Source organism: Ctenopharyngodon idella, chromosome 14 (genome assembly GCF_019924925.1).
Source record: "Ctenopharyngodon idella isolate HZGC_01 chromosome 14, HZGC01, whole genome shotgun sequence".
Classification (NCBI taxonomy): domain Eukaryota; kingdom Metazoa; phylum Chordata; class Actinopteri; order Cypriniformes; family Xenocyprididae; genus Ctenopharyngodon; species Ctenopharyngodon idella.
Genome location: NC_067233.1, coordinates 19,759,037 through 19,778,894, shown reverse-complemented (window position 1 = coordinate 19,778,894; position 19,858 = coordinate 19,759,037). Strand labels below are relative to the sequence as shown.

Below are 19,858 nucleotides of genomic sequence, written 5' to 3'. Positions count from 1 at the left end.
AACATATTAATGGTAGTGCTCGAGCTAGTTTCATATATATATTTCTATACATATATTCATAACTTATCTATTTTTGTCTATATCTTTGTAATTTGTATACTATCTTTGTTATGTAATGTAATGTAATGGTGTCTGTCTACTGTTTTTTTATTTAACAATCTCATTTACAATGAGAAATCATTGTGTATCTGTGAATTTGTAGATGTGTCAATAAAGTACTCTATAAAACTGCATTTTAACTCTACTTGGTAAAAATGGTTAATAACCCCATTAAACAAACACATAAAATATTATTCTTCATCAAGAAGTGTCATCTTTAAATTTCTAATCGATATACTTTTCTCACAACTGTTATAGAGCTCGTGAACTGCAGGTGGCGGTAAAGAGACCAGTCTCCTAGAAAACGACGCGCAAAAGATGCAGAAAGAAAAAGCAGTCATATGTTATGAGGAAGGTGGGGTTTGAATTATAAGCAAGAACTGTACATAAATGTTGGCCAGCCTGATGAAAACCGAGCAAAACACTACTTGAACCTAAAGGTAAAAACATTTAAGCTCATAGACTAATGTTAAAGGTTATAAGTGACAGCGCTGGGCATATTGATGCTGTTTAACAGGCTGTTACTGAATGTTAGCTTTAGCATTTACAGAATAGCATAAGCTGTCACGGATGACAACTGAAGGAATCAGCTGCTTTGCGGTTTATCCTTTGCCCGTTCGCAGCAAAGTTGTGGACTTCTCAAATATAAATAAAAAGATTTATGTACGCATGTGTTATTGAGCTACTGTCTTCATATTCCGAGTTTTCTGTTGTTAAAGTCACTATCTGCAGGATCCTTGAACATAAACCATGGTTCCATAAACTATGTTCTATCTGGCCAATGAAAAACTTAAATAAGAGAAATGATTTAAAATTCCTTTCTGTTATTTGTTTCTGATTGTGGTTCTATTCTGTGTATATTGACTTGATTTGTGTTGATTTTTTTTGCTGGTCAGGCGGTATCATGAGTCCAGCGCAATGGGATCTTCCTCCAGAGCTGTGCTGCAGGCCCATGGCCTTTGTGGCTCTGACAGGCTTGGATGTGGTTTATAATGCCATCCACAGGGCCATATGGGATGCTTTCTGTGCCAACCGGCGGGCAGACAGAGTACCCATCTCTTTCAAAGTTCTACCAGGAGACCATGAGTATCCAAAGTGCAGAACCAAGGTGAGACAAAAGACCTATGGAACCTTCTAAAGATTTTGCATTTGTAATTACTTATTTATAAAGCACCTTTCAAGCTACACAGTAACTCAAAAGTGCTGAACAATGCAACTAATATAAACAATTAACAATAAATACAGTGTGAAAACAGAAAAAAACAAAACAATAAAATAATGTGTCAAAAGGCAAGCGAGCACAGGTATGACTTTAAGCGAACTTTAAAAATAATTAAAGTTGGGGAAGATCTAACCTAACTAGTCTTGGACCAGCAACAGAAAAGGCGTGATCACCCTTTGATTTGAGACACACTCAGGGAATTGTTAAAAGGAGCTTATTTGAGGATCTTAGCATTAATCTTGAATTACAAGGCATAATAAACTCAACTAAATTTTCTGGAGCCATCCCGTAGATTGCTATAAAAACATATATCAATATGTTGTAATGAACCCTATATTGAACTGGTAGCCAGCCCATTGAGGATAACAATGGAGTAACATGGTCAGTCGTCTTAGCATTCATAAGCATCCTTGCCGTGCCATTTTGTACTAGCTGGAGATGTGCAACATGAGCAAGACAGGTCCCAAAATAGATGGCATTACAATAATCTAAACAGAAAAAGATAAAAGCATCAATGACTATTTCCAAATCACTAGCTGATAGAGTCAATTTTAATTTGCCTGTTGCCTTTAGATAAAATGATTTACGCTCCTTAGAAAACAAATTAATTTAACTCTTGCCACTTCTTGGCTTTTGTGAGACTACATTGCCTTTAGAACGCTAACATTCTCTCTTTTCATGTCAGAGAACATCGTATGAGTGGTACATCCCTAAAGGGATTCTGAAGACTGGATGGATGAACAAACATCTCAACTTGGTGCCTGCACTGGTCGTGCTGTTTTATGAGCTGGACTGGGATGATCCTCAATGGAAGGAAAAGCAGTCAGAATGTGCAACCAAAGTCGAAATTGTCAGGTACAGTTTTATGAAAGGGTCATGATGGTCAACTAGTCATCCAACAACCAGCTACTCTGTTGTTCTAAAATTGGCGAGGACAAGAGGGAGTCCGTACTAACCAAGGCTGCATTTATTTGATCAAAAATACAATTTATTCCTGTGATGCAAAGCTGAATTTTCAGCATCATTAATCCAGTCTTCATTGTCACATGATCCTTCAGAAATCATTCTAATAATCTGATTTGCTGCTCAAGAAACTTTTACTATTATTATCAAAATCAAAAACAGTTGTGTTGCTTAATATTTTTGTGGAAACCGTGATGCATTTTTTTGGGATTCTTTGATGAATGTAAAGTTCAAAAGAACAGCATTTATTTGCAATGGAAATCCTTTGTGACATAATAAATGTCTTTACTGTCAGTTTTGATCAATTTAATATACCTTTTCATATTTCATTAAATAAAAAAAAAATCTTTAAAAAATTGTGCCAAAATCCAAAACTCCTGGGTAAATGAGATTTTGGGCAAATCCTAACAGGTGTTCTTATTGTTGTTTGTTGATGTCAGGTCTGAGATAAATTTTTTCTCACAGGACAAGTTTACAAGGAAGAAACACAAAGGTCGCTGTTGTTTTGATCCAGAAGAAGACTCCTCTCCCACCAGGTATAACAAAACTCAAATCCATGGACTTCAATCTATGTCTTGGGTAGATGTTGATGGATGAAGATGTGCTTGTGTCTCAGGTGAAGATCTGGTGGCATCTGAGAGGGCTTCTGCTCTATGTGGTGCCTGTGACCTTTCTGGGAAGTCCCTGTTTGTCCTGCCCCATACTGACCACCTGGTGGGATACATCATTAGGTTAGTCTCTCTAGATGTGGCGTGTGTGTTCATTCTGCCTGAATGAGCCAATCAGATGTATCTGCGTATGTGATAACGTCACAAATGATTTTGCTGGATTGCAAGAAGAGGTCAACTTTTTTTTTTTTTTTTTTATAACAGTACAATAATCAGTATTGATTATTTGCATATTGGGGTATCTAACAACTAATATGCTGAACCAATATTTATGAACTGCTTGATAAATGCTTTTTTGCACCTTTGCTAAGTACTCATTATAATACAACAATAAAAACACAAGATGTATTATGAATATGTTAATAAAAATATTAATATAAATAAAATAATTTATAAAATAATTTTAGACTACAAAAAAACTATTATAAAGGTCAATTGTATTTACATTTGTGTTATGCTTATAAAGGTGTTGTTGTTAAAAATTGAAAAATGGTATATACTGCCTCAGTCGCAGCCCAGAATACGTGAAAGAGAGTGACGGAAGCGATTGACAGACAATTCTGTGTGTTTTTTATTTATATGCCTGCAGGTTGGAGAATGCATTCTACGAACATGCACAGACCTACTATTATAATGAGATCAGGAGAGTGAAATCTCACAAGGAGTTTCTCAACAAAACTACACACCAGGTAACCTGGAGCCCATTCTAGAACTCCAAATATAAACACCTGAATTTATACTAAATGACTTTTAACCTTTGTGCAAGTATGTGCAGTTTCTGACGCTCAAATAGAGGCATTACAACCATTGAAAAAGCAATAGATTACTTCTGAAACCGTTCTCAGCCTTTTTTAATGCATAGCCTACATAATGAATAGAGCATGCAGATGCCTCATGCAAAATAAGTAATCATCAATTATTATTTTATTATGGCTCTTGGTTTATTAGTCTGTTAAGTGTGAAAAAGCCCAACTTACACATAACCCTTGAATGCTTTGAATTCTAGTTGCTGTTTGTCAGGCACCAGTTTAAGATGGGCTTCTTTAGTGAACTAAAACAGGACACTCAGAACGCCCTCAAGTAAGTGCTGTTTTACATTGCTGTTTTTACATAACATTTTATTTGCCTGCATCAGGGGTTGGCAACCTTTTTAACATGAATTGCCATGTATTATTTTTTCCCCAGCCCCTTAGTATTACAAAGCTATTATATAATGATAATAATATATAATACTTATATATTTATATTACTAATAACTAGTCTCTTTTATCACTCTCATGACAATGATTACCCCTTCCTAAGGTTGTCAACACATAGACCTTAGTCAGGTTAGATGTTGTATTCAATTGAATGGATATGAAGAAAGCTGTGAGGGATAAACTTAGTCTTTACAATGGCACGCACTGTATAAAGGTCCTAGATCACATAATTTCACAACATTCAAAACTGTTTTATGGAGTTTTTTTCTATTGAATGTTGTTGTTTTTTTGTTTGTTTTTTTCCTGAAGACATTTCTTCATCTGAACAGTCTGTATGTTAAAGGGTTAATTCACCCAAAAATGAAATTTCTGTCATTAATTACTCAACCTCATGTCATTCCAAACCTGTAAGACCTTCGTTCATCTTCAGAACACAAATTAAGATATTTTTGATGAAATCCGAGAGGTTTTTTTATCTCCCATACAAAGCAGCGAAATTACCACATTCAAGGTCCAGAAAAGTAGTAAAGACATTGTTAAAATAGCCAATGTGACTACAGTGGTTTAACCTTAATGTTATGAAGCGACAAAAAAAAAATGTTTTGTACACAAAAACAAAACAAAAATAACAACTATTTCCTCTCTACCCTGTCATTCTCCTACACAGTTTACGTTGAAGAGACAGTGCAGGCTTCTGTGTTTTATGTCAGAACACTGGCTCTGTATTGGCCGACTCCTGCGTCAGCATCACATGCATGTGTCGTGCTGCTCATGTGAACAGTGTCAGCCAATACTGAGCCAGCATTCAGACGTAAACACAGAAGCACTGCACTGCGTCAACTGCATAGGAGACTGACAGGGTAGAGAAGAAATTGTTGAATAAAGTTGTTATTTTTGTTTTGTTTTTGAACACAAAAAGTATTCTCGTCACTTCATAACATTAAGGTTGAACCACTGTTGTCACGTTAACTATTTTAATTATGTCTTTAATACTTCTCTGGACCTTGAATGTGGTAATTTTGTTGTTTTCTATGGGAGATAAAAAAACCTCCCAGATTTCATCAAAAATATCTTAATTTGTGTTCCGAAGATGAACGTCTTGCGGGTTTGGAATGACATGAGGTAATTAATGACAGAAATTTCAGGTCTATATTGCCTAAATAAATATATAGTATTTATCTATAAGGACCCTCACACATGCCATGTGTTCTGTCTCACAGATATTACAGGACTGCTTATAGTCTCATCCATGAACTCAGAGCTCATGAAACCAACATGCTTGAGATCAAAACCATGGCTGGATTCATCAACTACAAGGTAAACTATATTTTTAGATGTTCTGAAGAAAGTGTGAGTGGTGCTTGCATAAGGTTTTGAGACACGGCCAGTATGAAGTGTCATCTAAACAGCTGTAAACATCACACAGGAAACTGGCCAGAGTTCATTTCCTGTTTTCATTTTCTTCTAAATAGCACTGTCACGTTCAGTTGCATTTGGTTCAGAGAGGTCTCTTTATTAAGTGTCTAACGGTGGCCTTCTCTCTCAGATCTGCAGGCTGTGCTTTCAGCACAACACCCCCCTGGACGCCATCGCTCAGTTTCGCAAACACATCGACCTGTGCAAGAAGAAAATTGGTAGCGCTGAGCTGGCATTCGAACACACCGCCTGGATGTCTAAACAGTAAGATTCAACCCTGCCATATGCACGCATTCTTATTTCATGTTCTTGGATGAAGATATTAACTCTGGTAAAGGGTTTTGGGTTTAAAACTAATCTAAAAAAATAAACATCTAAAAAAAAGTCACAGACTACATGACTATATGATTTATAGTTTAAATGATTTTATTGTTCTCTTATTGATGCCATGTGTTTCTAGTTAGTTTATGTCCTGCCCATTGTGTAGACATAGATTATTGCAGCTATGTATTATTTCTGATAGAATGGGATCCATTGAATATTGCTATAATTATTATTATTATACACTTTACAGTGTCTCATTTTTTAACATTAGTTAATGTATTAAGTAACATGAACTAACAATGACCAACACATTTGTTACAGCATTTATTAATCTTTGTTAATGTTAGTTAATAAAAATCCAGCTGTTCATTGTTTGCTCATGTTAGTTCACAGTGCATTTGCTAATGTTAACAAATATAACATTTGATTTTAATAATGTATTAGTAAATGTTGAAATTAACATTAACGAAGATTAATAACTGCTGTAGGAGTATTGTTCTTTCTTAGTTCATGTTAACTAAATGAAAAGTGTTGTAAGTGGTCACTTATTATTAGCAACCAACCCCATAGACTACCACTGGAAAAGAGTGAGAGGGATATCTCTGAACCAGAACATTGTAGAGGGAGTGGGATATTTTCAATAAACCAGACATATCTCAGCTCCAGAACATTGTAGAGATGCGTGGGTGGGCTTTTCTGACTCAGGCTGTCAGCAGCCTTGAAGTATCAGCCTGGAAACTGCGTAACCACACCCTAGCAACCATTTAGACCATCCTACAACTCTACAACATCATAGAGATGTTGAGGTTGGCTCTTATTATTAGGATGGGCATCCAGTCTGTAATTGTCAATGTTGTAAATGTCTAGCCACACCTTGGCAAACATTTAGAGCAACCTAACAACTGTCTATCAACATGAACAAGCCATATTTCAGCATCAGAATAATTTACAGACATAGGGGTTGGCTCTCTTTCAATGTCACAGCAAGCACCACTCACATTTTCTTCAGAAAATGTACATGTTGAGTTATTATTATTATCCAAAATGCAGCAGACATTATGAATGCGTAACATTTATATAATGAGGTAAGCAAAAAACAGCACACCAATTGCCTCATTGCGTAATGTTTTCAGAGTATGTTGCTCAACAAACTTAGTACTAACTCGGCATATGTATATAAAAAAAAGAAAAGCTACGTTTAGAATATTAATTTTGTTTTATACCTCTTGTTTTGGTTTTATTCATAAATGCACACTCTTGATTGTTCCTTATCTCTCTCTGTAGGTTTCAGTCATTTGGTGATCTGTTTGATGAAGCCATTAAACTGGGCCTCACTGCCATCCAGACCCAGAACCCAGGGTTCTACTATCAACAGGCTGCTTATTATGCACAGGAACGTAAGCAGCAAGCGGGACAGCTCTGTGGCCAAGAGGTACTGCTACCCACAATACAATTCATCATTGATGTCATCTGCATTTATTTGAGTTTGTGATGTGAAATCTCCCACTGGTCCTGTTCCAGCCAGGCATTGGCTACCCTGCACCTGACCCATTAGAGACCCCCTCCGGAGCTCTAGACTTCTACGGACAGAGACCTTGGAGACAGGGACATCAGAGTGAGTAATGGCTTAGGAAGCATTATCACCCTTTCTGGGTCTTTGGATGAATCTCACAAAACATGTCATGTTTCACTCAAAATCCAAAAAAGCTAATTATTATTATATATTATGTTAAATTATTTTATTGTACATTGTTATATTTTATTATTGAATTTTTATTATTATTGTTTTCATGAATGTTATACATATTGACTCCTGTGGATAAATAAAAATCTAATTCTTATTACTGTAATGTAAAAAAAAAAACAACTGCCTGCCAAATTGGGTTTTTACTTGCCATGTCAATAATTTAATATCCTCACCAACAACAATAAAACAAAAATGTCATTTTTAGTGCCATATTCTATATGTGCCCGTAAAATAATTGTATCATAATATATTATAAAACTTTACTGATTAGATGTTTCCAAGACTATTAAAAGTCACTATTGCAATTTCCTTAAAATAGACTGTTTTCTTTATGCAATGTATAATTTTTAAAATTAGTGTTCTTTTAACCAGACATGTTTTTATTCACCCAAATAGTTCACTTGGGAGTCAGCTTACTTTAAACATAGTAATGACTTTAAAATATAGTAAAAAAAAAAAAAAAAAAAAAATTATGGATTGTGATATTGACTTTGTGTTTGCCATGTAAATAGCCCTGATGCTAACATGGCGTTAAAAACAAACAAACAAAATATAGAAAAATGGCATGAGTTGTTGATATCATGTGTAATATAAAGCTTGAAAGTCTTATTTCTGACCCAGTGACCTTTGGCCCACAGGCATTGACCCTCCTGACTCTGAGAAGGAGAAACAAGGCATCCTCGCTCTTCAAGTCAAAGAAAGAGATGTACTTCATTCGGTGGGACTTTAAATATCTGCAATACCTGTTATTTCTTGACATACATTATGTTCAGGTTCATTTGTGAATTTGATTTCAGATTCATGTTTTTTTAACATGAGAATGTTCAGGTCAGAAAGTTCTAAATTCTTAAAGCGAGTCAGTCATGAGGAATAAGGAATTATAAGGAATGCTGAGGGCCTTGTTTAGGAGTTTGAACAGTTATATTTTATATTTTACATCTAAAAACTAGGGATGCACTGAAATTTTGGACGAAAATTATCGGCTGAAAATATGAGGCAGAAATATATGCCACCCTTCCCCGCCTCTCAGTGTTCACGCTCACCAGAAAAGCAAAGTCTGCTCAAATAATGTGTCGACATGAAATTTCTCTGTAATAGACTTGTTCCTGTTGGTATAGCTGTGTTGGGCAACACTGGTAAAATGACACTACCCTCTCGTTCACTGATCCGCTTCCCGCTACGCTCTGCTCACATGCTCTGTTAATAATAGTTTTGTAGGACTATATTTAATTTTGATAATTGGTCAAAAAATAAATCTGTTAAATCTGATTCTGTTGACATAGAACTGAATGAAGAATAATATATTGATATTTAATATTATTTTAACATATTTTCTGTCCAATTTTGGTGTATTACTTTAAATAAAGTGTGGTTATTGTATTATATTGGCTTGTATTTTTTTAATTCAGATTCAATAAAATTATTGAATTTAATTAAAAAGTCTAATATTAATACAATTATACAAAAAAACTCATTTAAAATAAGAAATTACTAATTATTAGAATTTGTTTTTCGGTTTTCGGCCAAGTGCATCCAGAATTTTCGGTTTCGGCCCAGAATTTTAATTTTGGTGCATCCCTAATAAAAACAACAATATTCCTCTCCTAATGGTTGTATGTGTGTGTTTCTGATGTCAGGAGCTGATCATTGCTCTCCTCAGTAATGCTGTTGCCCAGTTTAAGAAGTACAAGTGTCCACGAATGAAGAGCCATCTCAGTTAGTCCAGAAAACACTTTCAAATGTTCATCAACCAGATTTTCATTTCTTTATTTAATTGCATAGTAAAACAATAACATTCTTGCTCTCTCTTTTTTCCCTATGCAGTGGTTCAGATGGGAGAGGAGTATTATCATGCAAAAGACTACACCAAAGCATTAAAGTGAGTTAAATTCAAAATACATTACACTCAAGTATACACAGATACCACTCTGCTTTTGTCAATAGCGTTTAGCTGTATTCCTAATATGAGTTTATAACTGTTCCATACATATAACTGTTGTATTATGACTGCCCAGACTGTTGGATTATGTTATGTGTGACTACCGTACGGAGCGTTGGTGGTCTCTGCTGACATCTATCCTGTGCACGGCTCTGAAGTGCTCCTACCTCATGGGTCAAGTGAAAGACTACATCACCTACTCCATGGAGCTTGTGGGCAGAGGTACATGAATACCATGTATTGACTCTCAGCTTCACCACATTTAAAAGTTACTGTATTAACAAGTGTATATGTGTGTGCTTAGCCTCTGTCCTCCCTGAAGAGCAGAAGTCAAGGATTGAAAAGAATCTGATTAAAGTGCTCATGGTATGTATAGAAATATTGTCCACAGGGCTGGGCACTATAGTTGAAAAATGTTTTTTGTACTTAATATTCTGAAAGTCCCACTCTAGATAGATATGGTGTGTTAGTAGAGGTTATAAAGTTTCATTTTTTTTTTTTTGCGATTGCCAGAATGAAGTTCCAGAGCCTGAACCAGACTGTGACCCGGTCTCCGTGAAGGCGGCCCAGACGCTGTGGAGTGACCGCATCTCTCTGGCTGGCAGTAATGAGATCACCATTGAGGTCCAGGACTATGTGCCCTTTGGTGAGCTTTTGAGCTGATCGGTCTAAATGAATGAATACAAAACATAAAAAACTAACTGCAGTTCTCTTATACTCACCAAGGCTGCATTTATTTGATCATAAATATTGACAGTAATATTGTGAAACATTATTATATTTAAAATAACTGTTTACTATATGAATATATTTTAATTTATTCCTGCAAAGCTGCATTTTCAGCATCATTACTCCAGTCTTCAGTGTCACATGATCCTCAGAAATCATTCTAATATGCTGTTTTGCTGCTCAAGAAACATTTCTTGTTTTTATCAATGTTGAAAACAGTTGTGCTTCTTAATATTTCTGTGGAAACTGATACTTGTCTTTACTGTCTCTTTTGATCAATTTAAAGCGTTCTTGCTGAATAAAAGTATTAATTTAAAAAAAACTCTGTACGATATTGTATATGTTGTTGTTGTTTTTATGTTGGCTGACATTATGGAACAAAACGTAATGATGTTTATGTTCATGTCCTCGTTTATGTTCATGTCCTCCTCTCAGTTCAGTGCAAGGCCAAGTTCCTGTCCCCTAGTTTCCACATAGATGAGCCTGTCCAACTACACGTCTATGTGAGAGCCGACTGCCCACATCCTGTGCGATTCTCAAAGCTGTGTGTCAGCCTCAGCAACCAGGTACAGCACACCTAACATAGACACACATCACTCCATGACATTTGGCTTTTTTCTTAATGGCTGCATTTGAATTGCAGGAGTATAACCAGTACTGTTTGCTGGAGGATGCCTCTAAAGGGAAGGATATTCTAGAACCTTCCAGCCAGGAGAACATGTGTCTTGTCCCCGGCAAAACCCGCAAATATTGCTTCAAATTTGTAGCCAAAACGGAAGATGTCGGAAAGAAGATTGAGGTAAAAATATTTAATTGACTTAATTTAAACAGATCTAATGGTGCCACAACTAGTACATAGTATGTTTTTGTTTTATTTTTGTCTGTATTTGTCATTCAGATCACGAGTGTGGGATTCATGTTAGGCAGAGAGACGGGGCGCTACGTCTATCTGAACTGGCGGGGTGGCTGGGGCGATGCGGCCTCTTCCCATGAGACTTTACAGGCGTCCCGCTCCTTTAAGAGGAGGACACGCCTCCCAGAGCAGCATGTGGATTGGGACACAGTGTCTATACAGTCCAGCACTATGTAAGTTAAAAAAAAATATCAGCAAATGTAGTATGTCTCTGTCAGTCAGTACAGAAAATATATTGGTTTAAATGTGTAGTTCATTTTCTTTCATTGTTAATATCGCTATGAATCAAAAGAAGCGACAGATCTTTTCTTCCATATTGTGATGTATGTCTGAGTGTAACGGATTATATTATTAAAAAATGTAAGGGGTAACTTGGTACTATTCATCTGTTTTTCATTGGGTAGAGGCAAATGCGAACTTTTTGCAGTTGATTGCAAGAAAATGGCAGGTTTTAAATGGACCAAATTATTTAAGAAGTTCATAAAAAGACAGAGAGAAGTCTGTCTTTTCAACATAAGAGATATGGTGACAAAGTTATTAAATGCTTTGATTAAAGGGTTATTTCCCCCCAAAAATAGAAAAAAAAAATTGTCATCAGTCACTCACCCTCATGTCATTCTAAACCCGCAAGACTTTCGTTCATTTTCAAAACACAAATTAAGATATTTAAAATGAGAGATCCATTGGCAGTCCATGCAACTACCACTTTGACGCTTTAAAACATTTATGAAGAGATTGTAAAACGAATCCATATGAATTGAACGGTTTAATCCAAGTCTTCTGAAGAGACACAATACTTTATTTGATGAACAGATTGAATTTGGGCTTTTATTCACATATAAACATTGATCAGCGAACATAAACAGAAGCTCAACCAAACCTGCTTGACACGCGAGAATAAACCTCATTGGTTCTTGCGGAAGCTCAAAGTGCTGTATAACACATGAGAAAGAAACCTCATTGGTTCTCGCACGTCAAGCAAAAATGCTTGAGCTTTCGTTTACCACAACTGATATGTGCGTTGATGAATGTTTATATGTGAATAAAAGCTTAAATTAAATCTGTTCATCATATAAAGTATTGTGTCTCTTCAGAAAATTTGGACTAAACTGCTTGATTCAAATGGATTAGTTTTACGATCTCTTTATGAACTTTTTGAAGCGTAAAAGTGTCTTGCCTGCATGGACACTGTCAATGGAGGGACAGAAATCTCTCAGATTTCATTACAATACCTTTATTTGTGTTTTAAAGATGAACGAAAGTCTTACGGTTTTAGAATGACATGAGGGTGAGTAAATGACAGATTTTTCATTTTTTGGGCACACTATCCCTTTAAGAATTACAAAGGTCAAAAAAGAGGTAAAATTTAAACATGGATGGATGAGATCAATAACATGCATTTAGAAAATAGAACTTTAAATGCATGCTATTGCATATCTTTAAAGTCAAGTTACTTTCTTAAATCACGTTCTTAGAAGTGCCTCTTTTGGATACAGTTTCAAATTTATAAATATAAAATGGTGATGTTTTCCTTCACATCATGCCTTGTAGGATCATCTCCAGAGTGCCCAAAATCTCTGTACAGCTGACTCATGAGCCTCCAACACTGACCAATGAGATGTACTGTATGACTGTTACCATCCAATCAGAAGAGGACACTGTGGCCAAAGACATCAAACTTACTGCAGGCCTCAAACCAGGTACTCATGAAATCTTAAATAAAATAGAAGGAAAAACACCTTGTGTTTTACTAAATGTTTTTTAAGGGTACCAACAGATGATGTATATTACATCTTGTAAAAAGTGGCATAATAGGTCCCCTTTAAAAAATACAAGGGAAAAAAGAAAAAAAGAAATGCATACATGAATAAATCGTTCACATTAGGATCAGTAACACAATCTATTTAGAAAATAGATTTGGCGAATTTCATTTCATGCTGACTTCATGCAGACTACTACAGTATATTTTGCGAATTGTACTGAAAAACTAGGTGCCCAGTTCACACAGAACATATTTTTGCATTTAAAAATGCAAGAGGCAGGACAGAGGAATGGAAAAATAACACAAGGTCTCGAGATACATTTTCAAAAGTTGAACTTGAAGTTTAAGCGCTGAGTTTTTAGAACGCTGTAATGCGCAAGCGAGATGAGAGCGCATTAGTAACAGCTGTACATTTTAGAGTGTGTTTGTATAAAAAACAATGGAAGGCAGCACAGTGAAATGCAAAAACGTTCATTTGTTTATTGTATATTTCTATTGTTTCAATTAGGTCAGGATGCCAATCTCACACAGTCGACCCAAATCACACTAAACGGCTCTGAGGTGTGTGATGATTCTCATCCTGCCCTGCTTCCTGATATTCCCCTCGGAGATCTGCAACCTGGACAGAAGGTACAGAATCTTTGCACTGATTTTCAAAGATTAAATTGATTGAAACTGATCATCAGCTGATCTTGACTCCAGTATAATGTTGTGTACATGTTTTCTTGTGTGTCAGATTGTGAAGCCCCTGTATATCCACTGTGTGAGCACAGGATCCAGAATATTACTGTTTCACGTAGCCTATTCTGTGAGTGCCACAGTCGAGGGCAAGGACATCACGTGCAAGTGTCACAAAGTACGCAACACCCAACCTAACACCCAACACACAATTGCTTGTTAAATACTGAGAAATAGTTTTGTGAAGATTATGTCAGAGCCAAACATAAACTTCACCCCTAACCCAGTTTTCTTGTGGTATAATCTTTGCACTGGTATTCAGTTTCACTCAAAGAGTTGTATTGTTTGTTTTTCACCTGTAGGATGAAACTGTTACTGTAGAAACGGTTGTTCCCTTTGAAGTCGCTATGAAGTTTGTGTCTAGTAAGGTAAGAGCTCCCCTACCTGTACACTTGCATGATATATTACGATTTCAGTAATGAAACTTGTCATCATTTACTCACCCTCATGTTGTTCCAAACCCAAATGCCAAAAGCTCCAGAAATGACAAAAAGCATAAAAGTAGCCCACATGACTTGTACGCTATATTCCTTTTCTTCAGAAGTCATGCGATAGCTATGCGTGAGGAACAGACCATGGTGAACTTCCCCCTACACTACAAAAAATGATTTTCTTACCTAGTATTTTTGTCTTGATTTACAGTACAAATATCTAAACATTCTTATATCAAGATGCATGTACTGGAGAAGCAAAATTACGTAAGATGCAATGTGATTATTTTCTGAAAAACTGATTAAAATGTGAGTTTATGCTTAAAAAAATTGAGGTCTGAAAAATAAACTTAATTCAAAGAGAAAATAAAATTATTTTTATGACCCCATTGGCAGATATTGGTTCTTGTTTTAAGCATAAACTCACTTACTAAATTATAAAAAAAATCCAGATATTTGAATGTTCAGATATTTGTACAAGAAATCAAAAAATCTTTTTTTTTTTTTTTTTTTTTTTTTTGCAGTGTGTGCCGTTGCTTTAATAATAATAATCCTTTATTCCATCATTTTTGGAGCTCACATGGGTTTGGAACAACAGATGAATAGTGCAACAGTCATCTTAACATAAAACTCCATTCAATTTCTCCACAGGGAAATAGATTTTTAACAATAACATAAACTTTTAATAACACTGCGAGCTACAAGGTTAGTATTTGATAGTATTTGCTTCTGCTGAAACTGTCAGCCTGCATTATTTCAATTTATAATGGGATTGTAGTACTTTCTATCACTAAAGCCGTTAAGTAGTACACAGTCTTGTACTTGTATTTTTGTAAGATTTTCAAATACTTTTTTGCTTCAAATCAAAGTTTGTAATAGGGATGGGGAGAAAAAATTGATTCACATATGAATTGCTATTCTATCTTCTACCGATTCGCATTGATTCACAAATTTCAAAAATCGATTTTCTAAAGTGGCACACTTCTTTAACTTTGCAATACTACTAAAACTTATTGACACGTTAGAGTGTTCTTAATCACAATAAGCTGTGGAAAAGCAGTCCTTCTTCGCAGCTTATTGTGATTAATAAAACTCTAACAGACGCCGCCTCTCAGATGCATGTCATCCTGAATTCAGTGTGGAGTATTCACGTAAACACAGTCTGTTATGTCCTACACGAATGTAAACAGGAGAAAATCAGATGTGTGACAGTATATTAGACCTGTGCATTCATTTTTAAAGGGAAAGCAGCCTCATGAACTGTTGCTGTCTGTTTCATTGTTAATTTAAAAAAAAACTTACTGCTTTTGACTAAACATTTAATACAGTGGGATTTTTTTTTCAAGACCTTTTAAACTGTCTACTGCAGTCAAATAGGAAAAGCAACACAAAACAGTGAACTTCATCAAATTCACGCATATATTGAATCGAAATTTGATTCAAAATAGAGAATCGTTTTTTAATCGAATCGTGACTTGAGAATCGATTTGAATCGAATTGTGAGGTGCCAAAAGATTCCCACCCATAGTTTGTAATGTTATGATTCACCTCGTAGCTGCTTGGCTTGGTTCATGACTTATAACGCTTTAACAAAGACTTTTTTGAAATCCTTATGGGAGAAATGAATGGAAAAATACTTAAGGAACCAATACCGCTGAAAAAGTATGTTTGTATAAAATTTCCCTTTAAATGTTCAATTTTAAGCACACATTTTATAAGGTTGGTAAACACTTTTGTGTTTGTGTGTGTCAGCTTGAGCATTTGGAGCGTGTATACGTGGACATCCCGTTTTTGCTGATGATGGATATTTTGAGTGCGTCTCCGTGGCCGATCGAGCTGGTGAACAGTGAAGTACAGCTGGCCTCCAGTATGACTGCCATCGATCAGCCGCAGAGTCAAGTAGAAGGAGGTGGTGAACTTTATTTCTGATGGTTATATTTTAATGCATTTATTATCTCGACTTTGGTTATTCGTTCATGCAGACAATATTTCAGGACCTCCAGTATGCTGTTAATACTGTAAATATGCTCACTGATATGATTTAATTCTGTCATATGTCCAGTCACGCTGCAGACCAGCGAGTGTGCCAGTGAGTGTTTCCTGCTCAAATGTCCTCCTGTTCAGAACGGTACCAGCACTGTCGCCTCTGGACAGTACATCATCTCCTGGAAGAGGTGATGGCGCTCTTTGCATTCTCAAATTTACCCAGAATGTTCCTGTATATTACACTGAAAGTGATGTATTTACCCTTTTTTCATGCCACGTAAATAGTTACATGAAATGAAAATGAGAAACTGTGCCTAGACAACTGGCTGAAATAAAATGTTTAAGTTTTTTTATATTTCAGTAAACGTTAATTTTATTTCAAGAAACAATTTTTTATGGTTTTAGTTTTAGTACACTATAACCCTGATCTGTAACTAATCAAAACAGATTTTAATTTCCTGCATAACCTTTTTTTTTTTTATCCAGAAAGTCAACATTTTCTGAGACATCAGTGGTGAGAACAATCATTATTCTGCCACATGTGATGGTAGAGAATATTCCTCTGTATGTCCATGCAGGTCAGTCAAACAAAACAAACAAAATAACTGAGTTTTTTATTAAATTTAATTCAGTGATATAGACTGACTCATCTGAGTTCTTTTCACTGTATTTTCTTTCTTATAAATTCATTCTCTTCATCCTCTCTTGCTCTCTCTTTTTGTAGAGCTGCCATCATTTGGTCGTGTGCGCGAGTCTTTACCTGTTCGGTACCATCTGGAGAATCGGACCGGACTGGTTCAGGATGTAGAGATTAGCGTGGAGCCCAGCGATGCATTTATGTTTAGTGGACTCAAACAGGTCAGTGCAGAAGTTGGCTTCATGCATCCTTCACATACATTTTATTTGGTGAATACTAAACTAAATGAATATATGATATTCATTAACATTAATATATATTTTATAGCATTTGGGTGTTTCTATAGATCTGCAGGACTTATATTGTGATTTTTGTCATGTATTGCAATTTGATCTGTGACATGATTATGACATTTCACTTCATATGAAATTGTCTCATATTTCAACTTCTGAGACATCCAGACACGAAGAAGAACAAAGACTCTACTGTTAATGGAAATAGTTACTTCTAAGGGTGTTCACCCTCTTAAAAAACACACAGTGCTGCTCTTTACCTATAATTAAATCACAGCCTTTGATTTGATAATTGCAATTTGATAAGATATATTGCTATTTCAGTTTATTTTGATTAATTTTGCTGCCCCATTTTTTTTTTTTTTTTTTTATGTTGCATTCAGTTTAATCAATTATTAGTTTTTCAACAGCTCACAAACCCCCTGCAGTTTCCTCTTGAACCCCTGTTTGGGAAACCCTGATCCCAGGGATGCCTTAAGATAACCAGGGGCCCCTGGGCTTCAGCAAAAGTATATTATGTGTGCTGTAAAGCACTTTGGTTCAACTCCTGTTGATTTATAAATCAAGGTTGAGTAGTACCTCGTTAAACTAAATTAAAATAAGAAATGTTGCCTTGGCATCTAGCTGAAATAAAATAAGTTAAAGTTTTTTGTGTTATTTTATTTCAGTTAATGTTTATTTTATTTCAAGTAATGAAAATTATTTTGTTTTTCTTAGGGTTTTAGTTTCAGTTTTAGTTTAACTATAATAACCCTGATCCAGAGTAAATTCACTCACACTTAGTCCAAGGGTGTCCGAAAGCTATACAAAGAGTGAAGATAATTCCTTATTTAAAGGTAACCCAGCAGGAAGCAAATAAAATGATAAATAAAAAATAAAAATGTGTTTGGTTATCAACAAATCAATGTTATACTTCCCATAGCACTTAAAAAATCTGCTGTTCCAACTGCCACCTCATTCTCATTCTGTATTTGTGTACAGGTGCGAATGAGGATTTTGCCGGGTGCAGAACAGGAGATGTTGTATAATTTCTATCCTCTGATGGCGGGATATCAAGTCCTCCCTCAGCTCAACATCAACCTGATGCGCTTTCCAAACATCTCCAGTCAACTGCTGCGCCGTTTTCTGCCTTCACGCATCTTCATAAAGGTAAATATTCAGACATGCAACAAATTATACATTATATGAATCTGGATGTAAGATAATGTTGTGTACCATTCAATTAATTATAAATTATCATACATAAAACATATGTTTTTTTTTTTGTTTTTTTTTCAGAAAATGTAAATTAAATACAAATTTTTATTAACGAGTTATCAATCATATTTTTTTTTCATTATATTTACTAAATTAACTTTCATTTTGTAGAAAGCATGTATTATATTGTTCAAAATATATAAAAATGTATGCATTAAAAAAAAAAATCCTGCAAAACTATTGTTGCACTAATTAAATTCCTCTGTTGTGAGCCTGTTGAATTTCATTGAATTGCATTGCAATTCCTCTTCCTGTCATTCCAATTCAAATTCCAGTTCAGCAGCCTGTGAGTGTGACCAATTTGATTCAAATTCAAACTCATGAATTGAATGGGAGCTATTTCTTAATTTCTGCCCAACCCTAATGGATGAAACTAAATTTGTGTGGAGTATTGATAGAATGTTTCAGGAGTGTAATGGTCGCTGTCTCATGTCTGTTCTGATTTCTCAGCCTCAGGGCAGAAATGGAGACACTTCCATAGAAGCAGCATGAGGAAGAGAGGAGCACATCTCCCAACTCTGAGCGTTGTCATAGTTACCGTTGCGGGACGAAGGCAGAGCATTCCTTGGAGAACACATGTTTACAGCTTAATGATTTGAAATTGTGAATGAAATATTAGAGATTTCAGTTGATTATTTGTTGTGTGAGACTTCTAGATTGTTGCTTGTTAAACAAGGCTAAAATGATGCCCTGCATAAGGTTTGTTTTTAATCTAACAGATTTAATCTACAGTTATCCTAATGTCTAAAATGTTCATGAAAATGACGCTGTAACTAAAACTACATAACTGCTAAATAATGTTAGAAGTCATTTAACTGACATAGTGCTAGCTGTTGTCATAATTAACGTGTGGAAAGTGATTAAACGTTTTTGCTTTGTTGTCAAGAAGCTGTTTGTTGTTGTGGCTTGTGTCCCTTAAGAGGTGCTGTGTGATTGGCCAGAATTTTAACTTCACAGGTCATAGTAAATAACCACAACATTTGTGCGCACTGTATTCTATACAAAGTTTTAATACATAAATATACTCTTCAGTTATTTAAATTATACAATCCTTTTTATTAATTTCACCATGAAAATTATCTTATTGTGAATAATAAGAAAGTGACATCTAAAAACAAATGTTAATGTAATACAAATACTTAGTGTGAGCTCCGGGATTTAAAGTTGGCATGAAATGGAGTTGTGATTGTCTTTTCTTCCTTATTGTGAAATATATCTAAATGAAATGGCTTCTTGGATAAGAAAAAATCGTGACTATTCTGAGCATTTCTGTTTTGGAGGTGAGGGGAAAGTTAATCCTGAGCAGGAATCCAGAGCACTTCTCAGTTTCCGCAAGTTTAAGCTTAGGGCATTCACCATATGCAATAGAAGTTTGTGTGCAGTTACTTCTTGTCATCCTTACAGGGGTGTAAAATTTAGTAAGGATGTGTCCCTACCAATATCCAGTGATCCAAAATTACATATATTTATATATAACCACTGTTGTCCGATTGTGTCTTGTGGTTTTTATGTATTACTTATTTTATTTAACGTTT

General features: G+C 35.4%; 1 protein-coding gene across 1 annotated transcript; it reads left to right on the top strand.

The window, feature by feature from the left end:
* Window positions 1–373: 373 nt before the first annotated feature.
* trappc11 (trafficking protein particle complex subunit 11) lies at window positions 374–19,211 on the top strand. The gene is made up of 30 exons (XM_051860730.1): window positions 374–539; window positions 996–1,207; window positions 2,007–2,176; window positions 2,750–2,820; window positions 2,901–3,015; window positions 3,542–3,641; window positions 3,959–4,032; window positions 5,372–5,468; window positions 5,698–5,831; window positions 7,176–7,323; window positions 7,413–7,506; window positions 8,277–8,356; window positions 9,276–9,354; window positions 9,463–9,517; window positions 9,654–9,799; window positions 9,882–9,943; window positions 10,091–10,223; window positions 10,742–10,872; window positions 10,950–11,105; window positions 11,205–11,392; window positions 12,771–12,919; window positions 13,490–13,611; window positions 13,718–13,837; window positions 14,022–14,087; window positions 15,903–16,059; window positions 16,213–16,324; window positions 16,623–16,714; window positions 16,861–16,994; window positions 18,048–18,215; window positions 18,774–19,211. Exons 2-30 carry the CDS (start codon window positions 1,004–1,006, stop codon window positions 18,813–18,815), a joined length of 3,399 nt encoding a protein of 1,132 aa, XP_051716690.1. The 5' UTR covers window positions 374–539; window positions 996–1,003; the 3' UTR covers window positions 18,816–19,211.
* Window positions 19,212–19,858: the final 647 nt, after the last annotated feature.

Bases quoted from the DNA above. Each gene is read 5' to 3' on its own strand.
- trappc11 (XM_051860730.1), top strand. From the start codon at position 1,004: ATGAGTCCAGCGCAATGGGATCTTCCTCCAGAGCTGTGCTGCAGGCCC. The intron at 5,469-5,697 runs GTAAACTATATT...CTTCTCTCTCAG, and splicing joins CTGGATTCATCAACTACAAG to ATCTGCAGGCTGTGCTTTCA. The intron at 11,393-12,770 runs GTAAGTTAAAAA...CATGCCTTGTAG, and splicing joins TCTATACAGTCCAGCACTAT to GATCATCTCCAGAGTGCCCA.